Source organism: Protopterus annectens, chromosome 10.part0 (assembly GCF_019279795.1).
Source record: "Protopterus annectens isolate FY-2018-M chromosome 10.part0, PAN1.0, whole genome shotgun sequence".
In the NCBI taxonomy this organism is placed as follows: Eukaryota; Metazoa; Chordata; order Ceratodontiformes; family Protopteridae; genus Protopterus; species Protopterus annectens.
Window position 1 is genome coordinate 1022550663 of NC_056744.1, and position 15957 is coordinate 1022566619.

The following is a 15957-nucleotide window of genomic DNA, read 5'->3' on the forward strand; positions in this document are numbered from 1 at the left end:
ATATGAAAAACATATATATATATATATATATATATATATATATATATAGATAGATAGATATATATTGGGAGTCTGAGTGTAAGAAGGTAAGACTTGCTGTGTGTAACACAGCAACATACCTCTCAACCTCTTAGCACAAGAAACCTGGACAAAGCCCGACAAAATTGGGGGACAAAACCCCAAAAATAGGGACAGATTTTAAATACTAGAGTAACAGGGTTTGTTTTGATATACATTTTCTGAAGGATTTGAAGTCTGAAATGCAAACGTATATCATTATTTAATGACTTCATTCCTCATATCATCCCATTGATTTGCTAGAAAACCACAAATTTTATGAGGAAAAAGGCCAAAAATATGAGCCAAAAATCTGGACATTCTGTGGAAGTCTGTACAGTTGAGCGGTATGCACAGCAACTGCTGAAGACTCAGAAACACTGATTACACTTATTAAGTAGAAGAGAGTCGCAGGGTTGCTCTATTTATGTTTTGCCAATAGGTGAAAGTAAAATTTGTATAGCAGACGTGCAGGGGTTGTGTCACTGGAAACAAGGATGAAGTAAGGTAACATATTGGGAACAGCTAAAACAAAATGGTAAGTAGATATGTTGGGAACAATCCATTTGGAGGCTTGGACAGTCCAGAAAGATAAAGTTAGAGTATGAAGGCACCCCATCCCCACCCCTGATGTGGGGGGACTGTGCCCACACCCCCCCTACTTAAATATACCAAATTTAATGAAATAAGGTAAAAAGTAAGCGCTTTTGGGATCTCACACTGATCGCTTCTTCAGACTCTGTTACAAAATAGATGAGGTCACCATATTTAAACCTAATTAAGACCAATCACAAGTAACAATAAAAATAGTCTGATTTACTATTAAAGTAACACACTAAATTCTCCATAGGAGAATGCTTTATGAAAAAACATTCGATAAAAACAATTAAAATATAATTTAGTAATGAGTACATATGATTCCATAAACACATAGGTCTCTGCTCCCAAAAATAATAATAAATACATTCAGTGTTTAAGTGGTCTAGCCTTCAGAAAAGGTTTAAGTGATACTGCACTGTTTTATCCAGGTGGCTTTTCAGCTTGTAATAGTAAAATCCATTTCTGTTCAGCTATCTCCACTCTGTTCTTCATGTCACCACCCCTAACATTTTCTTCTAAAACTTCTAATGCCATAAAACTAAAGGTATGTTGTGTACCTACTTCCTGCACATGTCTTGCCAGGGCATTGGTCTCTTTTACGTTTGCTATATCCCTTAGGTGTTCTAATATACGTTCCTTAAAACTTCTATTCGTCTTTCCTAGAATACATAGCAGTCTTTGCAAAAATAAACTAAGTGCTGTGTCCTGCAATCAGCATAGAAATTCACCTCTATGTTAAAGTCTTATGTTGGATGTCTATAGGACAGAATTAGGATAGATATGGTTACATATAAATAAAACTCTGAACTTAAAGGATCTCATACAGGAGAAATCCAATATACTACAGCTTTTGCTGGAAGCTAGTAGATTGATGTGCTATCCAAACAGTTAGTAAACAGGGCACATAAACATTGCTTCGACTGGGAGAAAAGAAAATAAATTAACTAAGCTAAGAATGATGAACAATCTGAAGCTGACAATAACAACAATAGAATGGGAAACTATATACCAGGTGCCACAGTATGCTACTATGTCACATTGTTTTAAAAGTGTTGCTTGGATAGTTCTCATAAGTACTTGAATATACCACATTGTTTAAGACAGACATTTCTTAATATAGAAGTAACATGTAATGAAAAAGAGGTTAGAGTATATATTTTGGTTATGCTCAAGATTGAAGGTATTTAAATAAAGGGTTTATATTATAACAGGGAATGCTTAAAATAGCGAACGCTGTATAATTGCCCCAGAAAAACGAAAACCCAAAATTCTGAACAAACGGAACAGCAATTTTTTTTCCCCAGGGAAAAAAAATCACTGGTCCACAAAAAAAAAAAACAAACACAAAATAAAGTGAGGGGCTTTGCACCCCATCCCCACCCCGATGTGGGGGGCTGTGCCCACACACCCCTACTTAAATATACCAATTTTGAGATCGCACCACAGTGGAGGAAATGGCAAAGTCCCGAAAATGGCCCAGTGATTTTTCACTGTTCCGTGTCTTCGGGATTTTGTCGTTTCGACATTTAGCCGTCAATTAAACAGCGTTCGCTATATTAAGTCTTTGTTTACTTAACAGGAAACCTAAATAAATGCTATAAATAATATCAAAGGGGCTGTCAAATACAGATCGCAGTTAACGTTGCTGGAATAATAAGGTAGAAACAGTTAATATTTTCTTATTAATGCAAGTAGCTAAGAAAGTAATAACAGGAAAGTGGAAATTAAAATAAAACAAAATAGTAGGAGTTGATTTATTTTATTAGTGAATAAGACAAAAAATATGAGACCAGAATCACAGAAAAGATTAACTGGGAATAGTGTGCTGCAATGGTTTCTATGGAAAGTTTTCAGAGAAAATGGAAATTGTTTTAAAGCTGTAGAAAGTACTCCAGAAGTGCAAGGTTACAGTACCTTCCACACATTTAGACCAACAACAGCACAGACTGGGGGCAAAGGTGGAGTTTTTTTGATCTATGTTAGCAACAAACATGCCTACAGCTTGGTTAAACAGAGTGATATCCTGGAACATATCCACATGGAAGTCACAATAGGTAAAGGCGCTCACCATGTCATTGCTTGCTACAGGTCACCATCTATGCCCGTAAAATCTCACGACTCTTACCTTAACCTAGTATATATGTTTACCATCCAACTAAACTTTAACTACCCCTCTATAGACTGGGAAAAGTACACTGTCTCAAACTCAAAGGCACAATGCTTCCTGGACTTTATTACCACAAATACCCTGGAATAGGCAGTGCATGCTGCAACCAGAGGATCAAACATACTAAATCTGGTACTCAGCAACATGGCAGAGTGTTGTAGCCACCCCACCCCCACCATGCCATATCCTCACTGGTGATGTCAGATTACAAAGTGGTCTCATTTCAGATAAAAATCAATCCAGAAAATCCAGCTAAACCAGGAACAATTAGGAACTATTCAGAGGCAAACTACATGCTATTAAGTGACCGTTGGTCAAAATTCAAGGCTGCCCTGAACCCTGAGACCACAGCTCCTTATGCAGAATTATTCCCAGAATTATACAAATATGTGAATGGTTACATAGAGGCTGCTGTACCTACCAAAAATAAACCCAAAACAAACACTAAAAATAAACTCTACTGGTGGAATCCTCACTTAAACAGGGTATATAATAATAGAAGAAAACTCATGGCCAAAAATCAGGAATGGCAACTCCCTTAAAGACAAGTGCTCCCTTATACAACTAAACAAGAAATTAAGATTTCTACTTAAGTCCAGCATGGTCAGCTATGAGGTCAGGATAGCCTCACAGGCTGAGGACAATCAGAAGGCCTTCTTCAACTACGTCCAGAACCTTAGAGGTAGCACACAACAATGTGCTGACCTGGAGGTGAATGGTACTACCTACACTGATCAGAGTGACATAGCAAATCAACTGGCTGATACATTCAGTTCTAACTTCACCATCCACTCCCCCAAGTTCCACCAGCTGAAATCCTCTTCCAACATATTCCCCCTAGTTATTAGCAGGAACCAGCTGCTGGCAGCATCTGCTAAAGCCAAGAACACTGCCCCCATGGGTCCCGACAATATCCCTGGTTGTCTCCTGAACAGTCTAAACTGACCTATCAGGGCCACTTGAGGCACTCTTCAACTACAGCCTTGAAACAGGCTACTTTCCAAGTGAGTGCAGGACCATAATAACAATCATTCCTCTTTATAAGTATGGACCATTAAATGACCCAGGCAACTACAGACCCATCAGTCTAACAAGTCTAATATGCAAAGCCATGAAATGAATTATCATGAAACAAGAACATTAGCATTCTACAGACACTGGACCCATCCAAATATAGCTTTATTAAGAGAAGGCCATGCCTACTTAACCTGGTAAACTTCTTTGAGAGGGTCACAAAGGCAATTGACAAGGGTAAAACAGTGCATACTGTGCATATTGACCTGGCTAAGGCATTTGATATGATACCCAACTCAGGCATTGTTGACAAGCTCTCTGAGCCAGGCGTAAACCCTTATATAACTCTCTAAATTGCAGCTGGCTCACAGAGAGGACTCAAGAAATCAGAATCAGTGAGACCACCTCCACCAAATGACTGGTCACCAGTGGAATACCCCAGGGATTCATGCTGGGCCTACTCCTGTTTGGTATCTACTTTCTGGCGGTCAAGGCTAACAATAAAGGCCTCTAGCTCACCAAGTTTGCATATGACTGTACACTGGCAGCCATTATAGATTCTCCCCAAGACAGAAACATCTTTTAGGTGGGTTTAACACAAACAAATGACTGATGCCAAACCCATGGCATAAAACTCAGTGCCAAAAAATGCATGATAATGCCCTTTGGAAAACTGTCAACCCAAATTAATTACTCCGTCGATAATACACTCCTAAGAGTTGACTCAGTAGTAAGGGATCTGGGAACATATATAGACAGCAGTCTGGTCTTTGACCATCATGTAGCTAACTAAGAAATCATTCTATGTCACCCAAATTATAGGTAAGGGTGTGGCATCCAGACCAATCATTGAATAAAATGACCCCTCTGGCATATATCTAACCAGATAATTGCAATAGCTGGAACGTCCAGAAAGGTTTCTCACCAGGAGAATTCAGAACATGAATACTCTGTCCTATACTAATCCCTTAATCACTCTTGTTTCAGTATTCAGTCTCCTATAGTCTGCTGAGAGTGAATCTTTGCCTGGTTACTGGGCTTCCTCAGAACCAGCCCTGATGGAACTGTTGCACATGTGCAAAATAAACAGCACCAGAATCTAGATCCAGGGATCTGAACTTTGTGACATAAACAGAATGTATTGGAGAGACAAATATATGTGCTGAAGGATCCGTGCACCTTGGAATAGACTTCCCATCCATGTAAAACAGAGTTCATCCCCGAGCCTATTCCAACGAAACCTTGACAATTAGATGATAAATTGTAAATTTACTGTGGTCTGTCCCCCATGTCCCTTATGGACAAAAGCTGTCAATAAAAGGGATCCAAATGGTATGGGGAGTGTAGCTAGGCTTGTAAGGACCCTAGCGGTCATTAGCTTAGTAATAATCTATGAACATATAAATCTATAAATGAAAGGAAGGACTAGGATAGGATTGATTGGTGATCCTCAGCAAGAAATATTTCTATGTGATTTGCTGTAAAAATACTGTGTCTCTTATGAAATATATAGTTGCAAGAAATGATGAGAACATTTCTCAGTATACTATTGTTTATTTTTTTGAAGGATTTAGATATTTTTTCTAATATACAAAGGATAAACTTTAAATGTAAATGGCAAATGTATGGAATCAAAGACATGTACTGTGAAAAGAAATGGTGTGAAGAAGAGTGAGGGTGTCAAATAAAGCATCATAAGGGAAACCTTTCACAGAACTGCAAATAGTTAATCAGTTTGGTATAATAGTTTATTAACTGCTTTTCAGTTGTTTGTCCCATGTAGTGGTGCTGCGGTAGCGTTGTCGCCTCACAGCAAGACGTTGTCCCGTTCGATTCTCAGCTAGAGCATCTTCTGTGTGGAGGCATGCGTGAATGAACATGCCTTCGTTGAAGGTTGTGCGTCAGGGCTGGTAACTTGGCACGTAAAAATCCACTACCAAACATTAGCGGACCAGAGTTCCGCTGTGGCGACCCCTAACCGGGATAAGCTGAAAGACACAATAACAACTGCTTTTCAGTTGTTTGCACTAGAGTTTGTTTTATTAAAGTGCAAAAAAAAAACAACAACTATTAACAGGTAAAGGACAGGAGATGATGAAGGAGATAGCTTTGGAAGAAAATAGAGACAGCAAAGTAAGTGATAGCCTCCAAATATGAAAAGCTGCTTTAAGACCTCTCTAAATTCCAATGTGGTATTAATATGCATCAGAGAGTTTTTATGATTATTCTTTAGCTTGACATAGTCCATCCAACTTCAGATACTCTTTTTAGCACCTTCTAGCAGTGATTGCTGACTACTGTGTGAACATTGGCTCTAGATGATTGTTACTGTTGAAGTGACACTCCAACCCTATGTGCAAAAAATGGGAAAAAGGGGTTGTGGATGGATGGATGGATGGATGGATTGCTGACAGCAGAATTATGCATTACATTGTTACATCATCTGCAGAAAGAAAGTCTTAGGTTTGATTCCCAATCTTATGACTTACTGGTCTACAAGAAGCTTAAGTGTTCTAATTCCATAACTTTATATTGCTATTTCTATTTTACCTCTATATTTCCATCTATCTATCAATCTTTATAATTATAAACTGGGCAAGTAAAACTGAGCAATCATTTCATCTATTTTCAGATCTGTTCCATGCACAGGAAAAAGTTACTGCAAAAGACTTGGACTTCACATTCAGTCACAAATCCCTAGCCCCCCTTACAATTTTTAAAATCCAGCAAACTACCACTATATTGAAAAGTCATTTAGCAGATGAAGAATATCAAATACATAAATATTCCAAAAAAATCAATTAAAAACATTAAATACCAGAAATACACATCCCTAAAGCACGCATATTACTATGTATAATAATTAATAAGAAAAGGAACAAAACACAAGTCAAGAGTGTAACAGAAATTAAAAACACTACACAGTAATAAAATTGCTAAAACCTCAAATTTAAGTACATTTCTTAAATAAGAACAGTGGAAGATACCTAAAAAGCTAAAAGTATAATCTCCTGACCAATACTAATCTAAGGGGGCGGCAAAATCCAACACATTCTGGCTAGGCTTATAAATGCCTTCGGACAGATAGCCTAGTACCTACCTATGAACCTATAAATTAAAAACATAAACTCCACAAACAGAAAATTAAAGCAGTCTGATAAGAGACAAGAAGTGAATAGCATGAAGCAAAAACAAACTACACAAACAGAAAATAAATCTAGCAAAAGACAGGAAGTGCATAACATGAAGCAAAAACAGTTACCCCAGCAAAACAAAGCAGTCACTCACTCTAACCTATGATTCAAATTACATACACACAAATACAGTAAAAAGATTCTGCCAGACATTGTTTAACTTAGGTAAATCTGAAGATAAAATATACAAAAGTAAAACACTGCAAGTATATCAAAACAGAAGTAAAACAAACACAATAAATGTGTCATCAGCTAAACCACATTAAGAACTATGGTAGAGTCAGCATTACTGTTGATGCAAGTTTTATTTCAGCTCTTGAGAAATGCTACCAAAATGATTACCCTTGTGAATATTTTTAAGCTGCAGAAAACATATAATCAGCTAAAGCAACTTAAAAATTAGGGTGGGGGGCATCACTGTTTGTATTTGTATCCTTAATTTCTTAAGAGTTGACACCAAAATGATTATTGTCACAAATATGCTGAGACTGTGTTATCTGGAAAACAGTATAAATGTTTGTGAAGCATAGTGCTGCTGAAGTATGCAAGTTTCCTCATCTGGACTAATTCAACTGCCAGAACTCAGTTGCGATATTGTATTAGTATCTTTTATAAACTGGATTGTGCTTATAAACACAACATCTTGACAGAAGAGTTCCTTCAGTTATTACCGTGAGAATTTCAGATCAAAATTCCACACCGTTAAAAAGACCCTGCTTAGCTATTAGTTAGTTAAAATAGACAGATACACTATTCTGTAAAATATAAATAAAAATTGCTAAAAACATAAACACAGGTAATACTCAAAACAAATGGACATGACATATTTTCTAGGACATTGCTGTGAAATTCACGATAACAGTAGGATAACAGCTCACCATCATTCAAGTAGTAGCTTATATATTCAGCAATGGGGCCAGAATAGCAGTAAATTAATAGTTTATCTGTGCGCGCATTGGTACCTTTTCGGTACAGGAATTTAAATTGCCTTCTTCAACAGAGGATGATAAACCATGAATCAATGAAAACTTGAAAACATTCGTTAATGGCTTTTCAGGTGTGTGCTTTTTAAATCCTCAAACAGAAATTGCAGTTTACACAATTGCGGAAAATCTGATTCAGAGACAAATTTATATGCAATGAGGAAGACCCCATTATTAGCTAATCTGCATTTCTCTGAATTGGGTGAATTATCACTGGTGCTAAACAACAGTTTTTGTCAGTTATTACCACTGTCAGCCATTCTATAATGTTGGCACAGGTGCCCTTCCTCATTAACTCTCCTACACACACACACACACACACACACACACACACACACACACACACACACACACACACACACACACACACACACACACACACACACTGTACATGACACACCTCACTTGATCATACACTTACACAGACACACACACAAACTGACAAGCATGCGCACTTACACACCCACACACATATATAGTTACTCTACCAATCCTCTAGCTAACCCCTGTACTGTGATCACTTAGGTGAACACACACACACACACACACACACACACACACACACACACACACACAAACAAAAACACACAGTCAAGACACACATGTACACATCTACTCTACTGATCCCTAACTAGCCCACCATATAGTGATACTGGATTCTGACTATTATTCAGACATGCAATCCGTGTTATCTGATTTGAATGTTTATAAGGTTGTTTCTTTGAGCATTGTACAGACCATGTTGGATTGTATTATCAACACACTTTACAAAAGTATGTGTATGAGTCTTATTAGCAGGGAGCTGTTTGAATTCTTTTCTGTTGACAAACCACTTATTCCCCAGATGCATGGACTCTCCAAAATGCATAAAAATCCTACCAAACCTAAGTTTAGACCAATAGTGGCTGGTTCAGGATGGCTTACAGAGTCTATTTCAGTATATTTATTTATTTATTTATTTATTTTATTTTACATTTGTTGAGCGAGCTAGTCTAGCTGGATATATGTCCATTTTCAGTAGAGGCCCGGGGAGAAAAGCTCCAGAAATTAAACACATTAGACAAAGATAGAAAATGCAAATACTAAGGCTTTAAATCAGGGCAAGTTAATACACGTTATACATAAAATAGTCATGGAAAATACAAAGTATAATAAACAAATGTCTTAAAAAAAGATAAATGTAATTTTTTTTTTTTTATATTTAGATAAACAACTTAGGATGGTTTTAGATGATTGCCCCGTTGTACTGAGGGATACTGAACATTTTCTAAGTGATCTGTATAAGGTAACAACAGGGTCTGTGAAAGAAGAATTTGATCTGTTAGTCACCTTAGATGTAGTATCCTTGTTTACATGCATCCCTAATCAGGAGGGGATTGCTATGGTTAAGGCATGTTTGTTTGACCAGGCATGGTAAGCATGGGATACAACAGATTGATCTCATTTGTATGCTTTTGGAATTGGCACTTGAACATAACATTTTCCTGTTCAATAACATTTGTTATTGGCAAACAGCAGGGGTGGCCATGGGCACTAGATGTGCCATTTCTTACGCAAATTTAGTAATGATGGAATGGGAACAGCATTTTGTCCATCAAGGGGGTAACTCTCCAGTTCGTTTTCATCAACGATTTGTCGATGATCTCTTTATAGATTGGAGAGGTGATGAAAATGATCTCTTAGAGTTTAACATCTTGAACAAGAGCAATCATTTTCTTAGCTTGACTTTACATAAATTGGCTGTAAGCATTGATTTTTTTGATGTGACTGTTATGAGAACAGGAGAGGGTCTATCTACCAGGCTACATAGAAAGGACTATTGTTGTCCTTCATTTCTTTATAGAGATGGTATACACCCACCCCATATATTTGCAAATACAGTGGAAGGTCAGGCATTAAGGATATTCTGATTTTGTTAATGAATTAGACCATCTGAAAAACACATTTATTGGGAGAGGTTACAGTCAAAAAGAGATTGGACAAGCATATATAAAGGTAACAGGTGAAAGGGAAGGACAGGGTAGACTCTACTTCTCCAACAAGAGTAGACCTAAGAGAGAGAACCAGTATGTTAGCCCATGTATTCCTGTAGTGTTGTCTTACACTCAAGATGTGAATAGGATTAGCAATATAATTAGTAGGAAGTGGCATATTTTGATGGTGGATGATAAGATATGTGAACTTGTGGGTACATGACCCAGATTTATTTAAAAAACAGGAAGAATTTGAAACAGCAGCTTTGTTATCCTAAAATATATCATTCTTTGGATTTTTTAAAAGTAGGCACACATATGTGTGGAACTTGTACGTTCTGTGATTTTATAGATGAATCTAGATTTTTCAGGCATCCTGATACCAAGTATTTATGGCAATTAAGGGTTAGGGCAGATTGCAATATCCACACTGTTGTATATGTTGCTCATTGTGTTGCATGTTTTAAATTTTATGTAGGAAAGACCAATCGCTGCCTTAGGGAAACGATATTTATTGTGTTGGAAGGAGCACGACTATAGTGCCCTAGCCAAGCACATACTTTCAGCAGGGGATATGCATACTTTTTTATTTTAGGTCCTGTACATTCAGGTAGAGAACATTAGAATGGGATATATTGCAAATAGCACTGAAAATGCGGAACGTCAATGGATTCTACGATTAGAGGCACATCGTGGATCAGGGGTAAATGATTGTGTTCCGCTTAAGCCAGTGCTAAAGGATAGGAAGTTAAAATGATAGAGTTCCTGACTTTTAATAATTTTTGTATCTCTTTAAGGGCAACAGTAGTATCAATCTTAATTAATAATAGTTTTTGGAGGGATTTTTGTGCATTGTGATTGGTGTATTGTGAAATGTATGGTATATTTAAGTTTGATTTTAATGTCTTTGTCACTTGTGTCTGGTAATGTGGATCACTACAAAAGCGCTCACACTTTATTAAATGCCTTTGATTTTATTAATGTTCTTTGCCTTTGATTATTTTGTTTTTCTGTTATGCATTTTTGTAGACCCACTGAAGCTGTTTATTGACTTTTGATTTATTTGCTGACATTTGATTAGTAGGAAAGTCCGACTGGGTAGAAGCCCATTTTTACTGGAGGCCCAGGGAGAAAAAACTCCAAATTATTGCAAAACATTTTAAGAACAATAATTTTCCAATCTTCAGAAATAAAACAAAAACATATTCAGTTTAAATAATTATAGCAAGTTAGACATAAATATATAAAAACATTGCTTAAGAATCAATATAGGTATATGACAATCATTTAATATTTAGAGAAATTATACACAGTTTATAGAGAAATTAAAGGTAAGTTAGTCTAATACAAATAGGATTGCAGTATGAAGTGAATTAAAGGTAACAGATCATTCTGAGTAAATTACTTTAAAAAACAAATAAATAAACTTCCTCTGTTAGTAACTAATTCAGTCAAAAAGACTGAACCTAGCATCTTCTGAAAACATTTTACTGAGTCATGCACAAGCCATTAAATACACATTTTACTTGAGCACCTGCTTACTGCACCTATTTTTAAAACAAGCAACACTTCCGTTCTGGAGATTATAGATAGTAGTATGGGCAAACAAGATAAAACAAGATACAGTGTAAATGTAAAGCAGAGATGAAACAATATAGAAATAATGCTACCCTCATTTACATGGATTCTTGAAGTCTGGTTGAGTTCTGCACTGAAATAATGCAGTCATCTGTAAATGCCTGAAGTTTTGCCATCTAAATGCCAGATTACTCTTTAGGATTCTTCACCACATTATCACTTTGTTGTTTAAGTTTAGTTAAATGTACGGTATTGCACCATTTACTGTTAACCTACAAATTTTTGGAAGAGCACATAAAATTAAATTCACAATGGAATGCGGAAATACAGCAAATCTATGTGTGAAATTAGCATTACATTTCTTATTAGATGCACAGGTGTAACATATCATTTTTAGTATACTTCTGGCTGGTTCTTTAGTTGAAGTCTGAAAAAGTCAGTACTTCCTAGAAAATGAAAAGTTTGATTGTGTGAACAGGAATATGACAAGAACCTAACATTATCATAAGCGATTACCACTTGAAATAGATCGCGAACATTAACCTCAAGACATTATTGATTAATTTTCCAAAGGAAAAGAAAGTATCTGCTCTGACTTAGTATGACTATAAACTGTACAAGTCATGGTCCTAGTTCTGCCTCGTGTTGTCATGCACACACTGGCATCCTCTCATCCAGGTTATTGCACCCCCCCATTACCTACAATTACCTGGAATGGATGTCATCACATCTACAGCTATTTAGAATATGGCAAAAAGGGTGCATTTACAGTTTCTGTGTGCCTTGTACTGTAGGAGCTTTGTTGTTTGTCAGTACGGTGGAAGATGACCTGCAAGGTCTGACTCATGTTACCATTTGTGACCTTTGACTTGGGCATTTTAAAAACATTATCTATCTGACTATAATGATGGAATAGGTGACACTATTCTGCCATTGAAGGCTGCTAGAATTTCCTAAGGTGAGGATAAATTTCTGTACATATAATAACCTTTATATGTTTAGAAGTTACCATATGGAACTGTGTAACCTGGCATCTTAGAGAGCAGAATGCAGTAGAAAATTTAAATTTCAGGTAAAGATAACTGAACATATGAACCTGCTGAATGGAGAAAAAATACTTTTCTGGGTAGAGCTATAATATGTTATAGTTTATTGCATAAGACTTGTTACTGCTGTCTAAACTGTTGAGTATTTGCAGTGTCTTTTTTACTGATATTGTAGGTATCATTGGGCCTAGTTAACCAGTCAGTACATATCTCACCTGCTAAAAGCAATTAATTGTTGTCTTTATAGTAAAGCAACCAATTAGACAATGTCTCAAGGACATTCTTATTTATTTCAAGTAACTTAAAAATGGTCACATACATTAGTACAACTAAAAGTTATTTTAAATTTTAGTAATCAGAATGTATTCTTCTGTATGAGTATTAAATCTTGTCTCATCCCCCACTCCCCCCACCCAGTGACATAATCATAAAGTATCTGTGTAAGATTGTGATGGTTCAGGTTAGGAGAGTGGACTCTGGAGTTCGTAGAAACAGCCATGAGAAAATGACTGAGTTCACTTTGGATGGATCTTTTCTTCCTTGTGAAATGTTAATGATCTTCATGACAACTGTGCCTATTAAAACCTGAGAAAAATATTTACACCTGATTGGTACTTCTGAGGTCATGACAGCAGCAGATTCATGAAAGTGCTTTGGCATTTAACTCCTTCTAAGATGTTTCTTTATTCTCCTAGAACGTAGTGGCCATTTTCCAGTGTACCCTAGTGGGTCTTGGTCTTAGAAGAGAGCCAGACCATCATGCAGAATGGATGTGCTGAGGCAGATTAACTAGATCACTAGAATAACTTAAAACATTATATTTTGTTCACAAACTATGCACTTTGACTTCTGTAGGCCTTTTATGTCAATTTATTTATTTATTTATTTATTAACTGGGTAAGTCTACTAGGCACAAAGTACCACTTTACAAAGATGAACAAGGAGCAATATGTTTTAGTGAGCTGATCAGAGTCACACAGTACAGTAGTGCAAACTGATCGAATGGGACTGCAGGATATCGTAGATGAGTATCTTACTTCAGTTAAAGCAGTAGTGTAACCAATGGGGAATGCCAGCACTTCATTCTGTTTTGAAATAAATTTGTATCATTTTGCTGCAACTACTCTGACTTATACTATAGTTTCATTTTAATATACTGCTTCTGCCTCTTTCTGATTAATTATTATTATTTTTTTTTTGGAAATGCTGAACGTTTTAGTATATCAAGCAGCTTCTTATGCTCTCCAAATGTCGTTCCACACTCATGTCTGAGTGCCTGAAGGAGTCGGAAACCCAGCACCCCTCTTCATCACCCACTGTGACTATCAACAGAAGGCTGGCTATGGAACACCGTGAAAATGTTTCCCTTGATCCTAGCTCCAAAAATACTGTCTTCTGTCAGGTAAAGCTTCTCAGTGTGCCTGTGTGTGCGTGCGCATGTATTGTGTGTGTGTGTGTGTGTGTGTGTGTGTGTGTGTGTGTGTGTGTGTGTGTGTGTGTGTGTATGTCTATATATATATATATATATATATATATATATATATATATATATATATATATATGGGATCCGTCAATCTGTTCGAAGTTTCACTTCTTTGAACTGCACCTCACCGAGTCCAGTTGTTCGAAGTAGTGAAACTTCAAACATTGACTTCGGTAGTCACACTACAGCGTGGAATGGGAATATTCCCTTTAACCCACTGTAGTGCGATCTCGTACTTGGTATATTTAAGTATGGGGGGGTGGGGCTTGCCCTGTTTTAGTGTTTTTTTGGGTAGCCGGGAACTAGATTTCAGCGAAAGTGCACTTAAGTGTAGGGTCTACTGCTCTATTTTGAAGAAGTGTATTTTCGATGTACAGCAGTAGACCTATACATATATATATATATATATATATATATATACACGTGTGTGTGTGTGTGTGTGTGTGTGTGTGTGTGTGTGTGTGTGTGTGTGTGTGTGTTTGTGTGCAGATGTATTTGTATGCAGTTGTTTGTATATATAATATAATATAATGCAATTTGATATATTTCATATTTATTTATTGACAATTGATTACCAAGAAATTTGACTGTGTAGCAGCCCATTTTCAGTGGAGACCCATGGAAAAAAGCTCCAAAGCATTACAAGCATTTCAAGAATAATAATTTTACAGTCTTCAAAACTAATATAAAAAAAATCTGCAGTTTAAATAATTGTACCAAATTATGTATAATATGAAAACATTGGTTAAGAATAGATACAAACTTTATGACAATGATTTAATATTTTAGAGAAATTTTCAAAAATTAAATGTAAGGTACTATATTACAAACAAGAACTGCAAAATCAAGTCAGAGAAAAGCAGACTTACGGTATATTTAGAGAGAAAGCCAAAGCAGAGAAATTAATATAAGTAGGTGTAGATCAGAGTGTATGTATACCTTTTTAAGAAGCTTTCCATGGGCTTGCACATGTGTATAAATACTGAGCAAGTGCGAGCCAGACTGCCATTCTGTAGAGAGCTGTTGAGCTGTAAGTATGCATGTATGTAATGGTCCATCAGCTAATCAGTTTGTTTATATTTTATGCTGCTCTTATCCATCCTGGTTTCTGTGTAATAAAGCATATAAATGAGCTACCCCACCTGTTTGTCTTGTATCTTAACAAAGGACGAGTGACATGGTGTCAGAATGGGATCCAGAATCAAGACCAAGAGGCACTCAGTTAATGTTGGAGGTATATACAGGAAAGGATCATCCCTACTGCACGTACAATTCGCAAAACAGGTAAGAAATGAATTCCAGGTACTAAAACTTGCTTAAATGATTTCTCGCTCAAAGAATATAAAACCAAGCACTCAGAATGCTCAAAATGAATTTCTAATTAAACAAAATGTCTGAAACTGCGACATATTGATAAAAAATATTCAAAATAGTTATGAAAATGTTTAAAATAATGTCCGGATCATAAAATGTATAAAACAAGGAAAACAACAAAACTTTTCACTATGTGCTACATTTTTGCATTAATTAAAGCTATACAAGATATCTGAAGTATACAAACCCCAGGATTCAAGAAGCTCGGCGCAAGGACGGTTTTAGTCTTGCGCCAAGTGTCTTCACTACAGTTGGTGCAGCAGCACCATATGAATACGTATGAGGGAGCACTGCCACACCCTCGACGTGCACAGGAAACGTGTGCGAGTGCAGGGGGCGTGTACAAGTGCTCTACGGAGGCGTAAACATGCCCCGATGGTTGCAAAACCTACTATGCCTACTAGTAGAGCCCGCCTCTAATAGTAAGTCAGTAATTCAGTGTCCGTGGATACCGAAATGTATGCTAAGCATACAAGAGTGTCCACAAA

The 15957-nt window shown here is 36.6% G+C and overlaps 1 protein-coding gene across 2 annotated transcripts in view; it reads left to right on the top strand.

The window, feature by feature from the left end:
• Positions 1–15957, top strand: part of LOC122813461 (E3 ubiquitin-protein ligase HECTD3-like) — an 833769-nt gene that overhangs the window by 464527 nt on the left and 353285 nt on the right. For both annotated transcript variants that reach the window (XM_044085784.1, XM_044085783.1), the window contains exon 10: positions 13832–14014. In XM_044085784.1, coding sequence (XP_043941719.1) covers positions 13832–14014 — 183 coding nt within the window. The remainder of the gene's footprint in view (positions 1–13831; positions 14015–15957) is intronic.